Here is a 9,264-nt window from a genome sequence, read left to right as displayed (position 1 = left end):
TATTAAAATATTTTGCTGCCAGATGCTTCCATTTTAAACACCATGCATGCTCTCACAATCTAATTCCACTCTGCAACTAAAAAGCCGAAATACTAAAAATAAAACAGAATTTAAAGCGTTTTTGAGTAAAACTTCTATGATCTTAAGAAAAAACAAAAAACAAACCCGCTACCCAAGTTTTAGGAACCTGTGCAATAAACAAGAAATGGGTCACCTGACCGGTCGCCACCCCACCCCTCAGCCCATTCCACAAACCCTCCCCTTCTCACACGCTGTGAGACTTTAGAAATATCCTTTCTCAAAGCTGTTCCTTCTAAAAGAGGAGGTGGGAACCCACGCAAGCAGGTCCGAGTGCAAAATAATAGGCTACATCCAGACTTCTGCATCTATAAAATGAAACGGCTCTTGGCGGGTCGCGTAGACCAAGGTTTGTGCCCTGGGTGGTACAGATGGGCTACACAGACGGTGAGTTGTGCTTTAACCTCTAGACAGAGGCATAGAAATGCCCGCCCTGCAGTGTTTAAGGGCAAGGCAGCACCGGGACCGGTTTTTTTCCAGGAAGCATGGCCCGAATGCCCAGGACAGGGAAGGGGAAGGCAGGGCCCTGGGCGTTTCATTCACTGCTGCGCTTTCTCCCCCTACCCCCCTCTCCGAGGCTCCCCCTCGACTTTCTCTCGCCTTTACCCAGTCCGAGTTTGACGTCGGTCTCCTGGAGACCAGACAGCCAATCGTCTGGCCGCTAAGGTCCAGTGCGACCAATCAGGCATCGTTGCTACCTGTGAGTAATTATTTTTAGCCAAGAGGAACGCCCCGTTCCACTCCCGACGGTAACTCGGATTTCTGGGCTGCAGGTTGTGGAAACGGCGCCTATCCGCGCCCCTAGAGTCCCGGGCGTCCCCATTCCCTGGACACCTGTGCACAGTTCATAAACTCTCGCAGGTTCCTCAGCAAGGCCTCGTGTTTATTTTGTGGGTCTGGGTGAAAGCCCTCAAAATGCACGCGTGGGCGCGCACACACAGTCACATAGGCAGTTTGGCAGCGTGTCGCTCTCTGCGACGTTTGATATAAGACAATTTTTTTTTTCTTACAGTCTCAAGCAACCCTCAAGTCCGAGCTGCTGCCAGGTGACCCGGGGAGATTTGGCCAGGGGGGCTGCAGAGGCAGTTAAACTGTCACCTGTGCGGGAGGTGCAGCGACGTGGCCTCCCTTCCCCACCCCCAGGTTCTGCAGTTGTCACTCTCGGGGTGGCAGTTGGCCTAGACCCTGCGGGGATTAATACTCAATGAATCGGGAGCACGAGTCCCGGTCACCCCGGGATGGGCTGGAGACCCACAGGCTAGCTCGCCCAGGAGTGGGGTTTTCCTCGGCCACAGTCGTACTCGCTCGGAAGCAGCCTTTTCCGTGTACTCTGCCCTCCCTCTCCCAGCCTCGGCTGCCCCTCCCGGCCGGTCCCCGCCGCGTCGCCACCTGCTCCCCCTCCTCCCCCCCTCCCCTCCAGGCCCCGGGGCCCTGTCACCCCATCCCTACCACCCTTCTCCAATCCCCTTCCAAGGCCTCCCTTAACCCCTCCCCCAGCCTCTCGGGACTCTCAGATCATTGGTCACAGCGGCGTTCAGGAGGCGTGACCATCTATCAGCGGCCGTCTGGATGTGGGCAGGCGGGACTTGGCCAATGGCGTCGGGGGGCAGGGCAGGGGCGGAGTCGGCGCGGCCCGGGGGTGCCGGGTGGGGAGGGCGGGACTGTGACGCGAGCGGCGCGCACCCCCGCGGAGGCTGGGGGCGGGGAGGAGGCTATAAAACGAGAGGCGGGGCGCGCGCCGCGGCAGAAGGAGCGAAGCTCTGGCCCGGCGCGCAGAGGGCGCTGTACGGGGACGCAGGGCCGGGCCGCCGGGCTGTGTAGAGAAGCGAGCGCGCTCGTGTAAGCTTGCCGTCCCCGCCACCCCTGAGCCAGAGCAGCGAGCTCCCAGGCCCGCCCGAGACGTCCGTCGCGTGTCCGGCGGTGGCGACGTCTTGCATCCCGCCGCCTCGCCGCTCCCGACCCACCCGCGCCCCCGCCCGCCGCCCCTTCTCCCCCGCCCAGCCGCGGCTCGGCGGCGGCCGCAGCTCCGGAGCAGCCTGTAAGTACGGCGGGGCGGCGGCTAGGAGCCGAGGGAGTGGCTGCAGCGCCCTGCGAGCCCGGGTGCGGAGGGGCGGCCTCGGGGACTCAAGGGAATGGAGTGGCTCCGGGGGCCTGGTCCGGAGGCTTGACGGCCGGCGGGCAGCCGGGAGGAGGGAGCACCCTGGGTGGGAGCAGCGGCGCCCAGGCAGGGGGAGGGGGCGCCGGGATACAGGGATCGAGCCCGGACCGGTGCTCCGGGATCCTGGCTAGGTCCCAGGAGCCTCGAGCGGGGAGCAGAGGGGGGGACGGCAGGGTCAGGTTACGGCGGGGGAGGGGAAGACTGGGCGGCCCGCGCCGCGACCTGCCGGTGCCCAGGGCCGGGTCCCTGAGGCAGCTAGAGAGCCTGCTCTCCTTTTCCCCGGGCCGAGCTCCTCCTCCCGGAGCAAGGCTAGTAGTCTTCCTCCTCTTCCTCCTCCTCCTCCACCTCCTCCGGCTGTTGCTGCTGCTGTAGCGCTCGGGCTCCCAGTGCTGTGAGCAGAAATCTAATGAGACCCAACTGGCTGTTTATGTAATTCTTCACAGTCCTGTGTTAAGGCGTTGCTTTAAAAACCACCTTCCACCCAGCCTGTCTGGGCTCGGCTGCACCTTCAAGCAGCTGAATCTGCTTTCTCTGCCTGCACTTGGGTTTCGGCTTGGAAAGTGTAGTTTGGGGGCTACACGAAAGATTCTTTGCCCTTTGTCACCAAGAATATGGAAAATGGAACAGACGGATTAACACCAGTTTGATTATTTTAAATGCCCTTTTTGATCAACCTCGTTGTACAAATAGCTCTCCCTTGGAAATACCTCTCTTTGCCCTTGATCTTTTCTTATCCCCACCCAGTGCTGATCCAGCAAACGTTTAAAGGTCGACCTTTTCGCTCCAACCTCTCCAGGGACTGCCCGTTTATCCGAAGAGGGAAGGAGATGGCTTTTAAAAATAAGAATAAAACTGAGAAACTCTGCCCTTTAAACAGAGTAATCAATAGGAGTTTTAAGCTGCTTGTTTTTCTTATACTTGCAGCTGAGATGAATTTCAGAATGGGGGGGGGGGGGCAGTACACAATAAAAAAGAAAAAGTCTCCCAGAAGAGCAAGTGTGTGAGAGCCCTTGGCATGGTTAAAACTAGAGAGGATAATTTGGTTTCATTTACCAAGATGACAACTCATTTAGTACCTTTAATTTTAGTACCAGGTACTTTGAAAATTAAAAATAATTTTGTAACTTATCACATTTCCGAATATTTAACATAAAGCAGATTTAAACGTGATGTTTCCAAAAGGAACTAGGGATTCACTTCTAAAATGGTGACTAGCAAGGAAACTAATGACCAACTTGTAAAAGTGGAGTGTGTGTACTGGTAGGTGGGTGGATGAGTGTGCAGTACAGTTAGTAAACATTGTGCCGAGAAGAGACAGAAAGGATACATGTTCTGGAGGTCCCGTAAGCCCTGCTGGGAAATGGTATATAATAGCTTAGAATGCTGTTTTAACTATAAATCTGTCTTGAACTTTAGCAAGAGGATTTTTTTTATGGTCTGTTCCTTTTATTTTCCAGCGATCATTTTCAGTCTTTCTAGCCCAGTAGACATTTTCAAAAATAAAATGCTTCAGGTAGAAAGCTTTGGAGCTATTACATTGATCTCACTTGGATGTGTTTGCTTTTGTTTTGTTTTCTTAAAGGAACAAGACCACGGGAAGGTTGAAGGATTATCTTCTAATACCAGCACTTTGAATGAGAATTTGTTTCTCTGCCACAAACTGATTTAAAAAAAAAAAAGATTTATTTTTCTGGTGGAGGAGTTGAAACAAAGCTAACTTTTGTGGCATCGCAGCTATGCAGCTTGAAATCCAAGTAGCACTCAATTTTATTATTTCCTACTTGTACAATAAGCTTCCCAGGAGACGTGTCAACATTTTTGGTGAAGAGCTTGAAAGACTTCTTAAGAAGAAATATGAAGGGCACTGGTATCCTGAAAAGCCATACAAAGGCTCAGGGTTTAGATGTATACACGTGGGGGAGAAGGTAGACCCCGTGATCGAGCAGGCATCCAAAGAGAGTGGTTTGGACATTGACGATGTTCGTGGCAATCTGCCACAGGATTTGAGTGTCTGGATCGACCCGTTTGAGGTTTCCTACCAGATCGGCGAAAAGGGACCAGTGAAGGTGCTGTACGTGGACGACAGTAGTGAAACCGGCTGTGAGCTGGATAAGGAGATCAAAAACAGCTTTAACCCGGAGGCCCAGGTGTTCATGCCCATAAGCGACCCGGCCTCCTCTGTGTCCAGCTCTCCCTCGCCTCCCTTCGGCCACTCTGCTGCTGTCAGCCCCACCTTCATGCCCCGGTCCACGCAGCCTTTAACCTTTACCACTGCCACTTTTGCTGCCACCAAGTTCGGCTCCACCAAAATGAAGAACAGTGGCCGTAGCAGCAAGGTAGCGCGCACTTCTCCGATCAACCTGGGCCTGACTGTGAATGTGAATGACCTCCTGAAGCAGAAAGCCATCTCTTCCTCAGTGCACTCTCTGTATGGGCTGGGCCTGGGCAGCCAGCAGCAGCCACAGCCGCAGCCACAGCAGCAGCAGCAGCAGCCGCCATCATCCCAGCCGCCACCTCCACCACCGCAGCAGCAGCAGCCACAGCAGCAGCAGCAGCAAACCTCTGCTCTTTCTCCCAATGCCAAGGAATTTATTTTTCCTAACATGCAGGGTCAAGGTAGTAGTACCAATGGAATGTTCCCAGGTGACAGCCCCCTCAACCTCAGTCCCCTCCAGTACAGCAATGCCTTTGATGTGTTTGCGGCCTACGGAGGCCTCAACGAGAAGTCTTTCGTAGACGGCTTGAATTTTAGCTTAAATAACATGCAGTATTCTAACCAGCAATTCCAGCCTGTTATGGCTAACTAAAAAAAAAAAAACAAAACAAAAGAGAACATGTATCGTACAAGTTAAAATGCATCGGCCCAAGGGGGAATTTTTTTTCTTTTTTTTTTGCCTCCTTGAGATTTTTTTTTTTTTTAAAGCTTATAGTAAGGACACATTCAGGCTTGGTTACAAAATAAAACATGCATCATTTTTCATTTGCCAACCAAGCACAAAGTTATTTTCTACTGACTGTATATTTTAAAGTATACTTTCAGATATGGCCTCTTACAGTATTTAAGATATAGCAAGGACATGGCTGAATTTTTTTTTATAAAAAATTGGCACTAATAAGTGGGTTTATTGGTCTTTTCTAATTGTATAATTTAATTTAGTACAAAGTTTGTAAAATATCAGAGGATATATATATATTGTTTCTACGACATGGTATTGCATTTCTATCTTTTTACTACAGTGATCTGTGACAGCTTCATGTTGTATTTTTTTTACTGAAATTGTAAAATATCCATCTTAAAGACATCAGCTATTCTGAAAATTGTGTACAGGATATTCCTTTAGTGGTGGAATTAAAATGTACGAATATTTGCTTTTTCAAAAAAATGTATTTTCTGTTAAAGGTTTAAAGATTTTTGCTATATATTATGGAAGAAAATGTAATCGTAAATATTAATTTTGTACCTATATTGTGCAATACTTGAAAAAAAAAGGTATAAAAGTATTTTGAGTCAGTGTCTTACATGTTAAGAGGGACTGAAATAGTTTATATTAAGTTTGTATTAAAATTCTTTAAAATTAAAAATGCCTATCCTCTGGTCTTTGTTTTAAGTCTTTGCTAAAAGTCTATGCTCATGAAGAAGAAAGATACAACTTACTGAGTCACAAAGGAATAATGGAAGGCAGGGCTCTGCTGTCTGTCAGACAGGGGTGGTGCATAGTAGAGTGTTTGCCTCAAAAGCAGAAAGCCATGGGTTTGATCCCCAGCATCCTATAAATATAAGTGGCACATGGATGCCTCTACTACCAGCATCCATCTAGGAGAGAGCCAGGTGATAGGAGGAAATTAGGTCACCTGTCAGCATCTATTCGAAATGTGCTGAGAAGGAACTCAGAAAATGCTAGAAAACCCTTCGCCTTTTACGTTGAGCCATTGTCTGTTAGCTAGAATTTAGGATTAAACCCATCCACAGTTGGGAAAGTTGCTAGGTGTTAATGTTTGTTTCTTTACCCAGTAAAACATGTACAGGCTGTTACTTTTGGGGGGCATGGTATCCAACCTAATTAGGGGCTTGAACAGATTAGTTACTGATAATGCCTGAAAATTGTAGAATCTTGTGAGGGGGTTTTAAAAATACTTATAATTGTTTTTTTGACTGATGAGTCAAAACATTAAAATGGCAGGTGCGGTTGCCAATGCCTTTAATCCCAGCACTTGAGGCAGACTTAGTTCCAGGCCAGCTGGAGCTACATAAATAAGACCCTGTCTTTTAAAGCAAAACAAAACCTTTAAGACAAGTCACTTTCCTGTTTCGATGTTTGCTGATACATGATAGAATATCGGTGAGAAAATTGGCCTGAACTGAAATGAATGGCTCTACTTTTATAGGAAGGCACCAGCACTGTCTGGCTTACAAGGGAAATGAGAGTTTTAGACACAGCTTACAAAAGCCTTTTGTCACCCAAGCTGTCTAGAGCAATAAAAGTTTTAAGGCAACAGGCACTGAAATAACAGAAGGAAGCTACCCCTTGTGTTCTATGGTGAGGCCTTTGTCCCTTGGACAGAATGAGGCTCTGAAGAAGTACTGGAGTGTAGAGTGGAGCCTCACAGTGTCCAGGTCAACCATTCTGAGCTTTTGCCATCACAGTTTGGCTAGCAACAGTAATTAAAACACTGGGTGACAGAAATCCGTGAAGTTATCATAGCTCCAACTTGGAAGAAAAAGCTAGCATTTAACACATTTTCAAAACATCTGGATAAGGCAGCTTGACAACAAAGGCAAAAGAATTTGTAAGGACTACATGAATCGTTCAGCCCTTAGAGAAAGGTCATCTTGCTACATTCATGTTGATATGAGACAGATTACTTTAAATTTTATCTTGACTGGTTTCAGAAAACCTTGATTTGGTTTTTTATTTTCTGTATATTAAGAGAATGAACAAAGGCCCTGTTTCCCACACACTTTTGTTTTTCCTCACTAGGAATGGAAATTCTCTTAAAGGAACTTGTGTGTAGCACATTTAGAAAAGCTTATGTCTTAATCCCGGATCTGTTTTCTCCCCACTGTCATCTGCTTCCGGTCTTCTGTGGGAAGACTGTTTGACTGACAGTTTGAGAAGTTATTTCCATAGGTCTGGTCCATCTCAGCTCCAGTAGCAATAGTTCTTGTAGCAGCCCGAGCATGCACAACCCTCGTGTAGGACAAGCTCTCCAGGTTGCACTCTGCCTGGGAGGGGGAAATGGTAGCTTCAGAGTTTAGTGCATCCCACTGCCAGTGCCTAACATCTGGGGGGAATTTTTTTTTTGAAGCAAGATCTTAAATAGTTCAGACCGGCCTCCAATTCATTTTATAGCTGATGATCACCTTGAATCTCTGATCCTCCTGCCTTTGCCTCCCACCACACAAGGCACAGACCTTCTGCAGTCAAAATGCATCTGATGTGGCCAGCAGCATTCCTTTGTTAGGATAAGTTAACTTGCCTTTGGAGGGGAAAGCTAAAGTTACCCTGGAGTTGAAGATGGTTTTCTACATGTGTATTAGTGTTAATTTCATTCACAGAGATGCTCAGGCACCTCCATCTTAACTGAGAGATTTCAATGGAATCTTAAGGACTTGGGTTATTTAAAAATAAGTCACCAAGAGCCTGGTGTTGGTAATTCATGCCTTTTATCCCAGCACTCAGAAGACAAAGGCAGACCAATCTCTGAGTTCGAGGCCAGTGAGTTCCAGGACAGCCAGGGCTACTCAGGGAAACTCTTGTCTATAAATAAATAAATAAAAATAAAAAGTCACTATAACATAGAGTCACTGTAACATAGAAAACAAAATACGTTTCTTTGGACAGACTTAGAAGTAAAATGCCTGTTGGCGACTTTCCTCCTTAACCTGTTCCCTATACAAACAAACTATCACAGGCATGAAATACAAATTATATAGTTATCATTTGGTAACCCTGAGGGATTGGCTTCAGGACCTCAGCAGATTCTAAAATCTGGGGATGCTCAAAGCCCTAATATAGATTGTGTGATATTTGTATATGCCCCCATGCACACCATCCCATGTACTTTAAATAATTTCTAGATTGTTTATAATATCAAATACAAATGCTATATAAATATCTGTCAAGCTATATTGTTTAGGGAAAATAACCAAAGTATACATATTGAATAAAGACAAAGGTTAAGTATATTCTGCTTGTAAATTCATGGGTGCAAAAGCCACAGATAAAGAAGTCTTTCTCCCCTTGGCTGGCTGGAATGTGAGCCTTTGACAGAAGTTGGGAATAGTGTCGGAACAGATGAGGGAAACGTCCTCGTTAGGAGGCTGCATGAAATTGTCACTGCTGAGTAAGATCCAGGGCATTGCTCAGTGCTGGGGGGGGGGGGTGTCACCTGAGATCAGATTTCTTTAGTTTCTGTAACATCTACTTGGAAAGTCTTTTCCTCTTTTGGAAAGATCTAGAATCAATCTCAGTGCATGCAACTGGAAAAAATCAAGCGCTTGTGTTTGCTGAAGGCAATTTAAAAACCCTTAAAAGTGATCCAGTTACGTACTTCGATGGTACTTTCTGTGTGCTAAGCACAGTTTTATCCCAGTTTAAGAACTTGGGAATCAGATTCAGATGGTCATAGCAGGGTTCGTGACCTTAAATACTAAGCTGTATTCCCTCAGATTCGTTGATACTGTTATTTGAAGTCAAGAGAATAAACCTATTTTTGACATGCCAGACACAAGACTTGTTAGAGTTCTTTCAAAAGTGTTACTATGAAGAACCTAGCAGAAGGCAATTAACTGTGTGTGTCCATCAGGGTTTTTTTTTTTTATTATTATTGAGGCTATTAACTGAGAAACAGTTTAATTGGACTTGGTGGCATATGCCTGTAATCTCAGCATTTGGGAGGCGGAGGGAGGGGGGTCAGGGGTTAAGAGAAGAGTCCCATGAGCAGCGCTTTCAAGGGTCCAGCTCCAAGGACCTAAGGACCTCCCAATGTACTCCATCTAAAGACCCACGGAACCTCCCAAGTGGGCT

At 47.2% G+C, this 9,264-nt stretch overlaps 1 protein-coding gene across 2 annotated transcripts; it reads left to right on the top strand.

Annotated features, from left to right (window-relative positions):
• Positions 1–316: 316 nt before the first annotated feature.
• On the top strand, positions 317–5,158 carry Tob1 (transducer of ERBB2, 1). Of its 2 annotated transcripts, none has more exons than XM_021178230.3 (2): positions 317–465; positions 3,819–5,158. In XM_021178230.3, the coding sequence occupies exon 2, from the start codon at positions 3,973–3,975 to the stop codon at positions 5,041–5,043; it is 1,071 nt and encodes a 356-aa protein (XP_021033889.1). In that variant the 5' UTR covers positions 317–465; positions 3,819–3,972; the 3' UTR covers positions 5,044–5,158. The 2 variants fall into 2 exon arrangements, with proteins under 2 accessions (XP_021033889.1, XP_021033888.1); XM_021178229.2 differs by lacking the exon at positions 317–465 and adding an exon at positions 1,813–2,116.
• The last annotated feature ends 4,106 nt before the right edge of the window (positions 5,159–9,264 follow it).

The sequence above is a fragment of the Mus caroli genome, unplaced genomic scaffold (assembly GCF_978045245.1).
Source record: "Mus caroli unplaced genomic scaffold, Mus_caroli_1 scaffold_13, whole genome shotgun sequence".
In the NCBI taxonomy this organism is placed as follows: Eukaryota; Metazoa; Chordata; class Mammalia; order Rodentia; family Muridae; genus Mus; species Mus caroli.
The sequence above is the reverse complement of the archived record's forward strand: the minus strand, read 5'-3'. Positions and strand labels throughout refer to the sequence as shown.

What these genes read in the sequence shown, in the direction of transcription:
- Tob1 (XM_021178230.3), top strand. Translation starts at nt 3,973, where the DNA reads ATGCAGCTTGAAATCCAAGTAGCACTCAATTTTATTATTTCCTACTTG.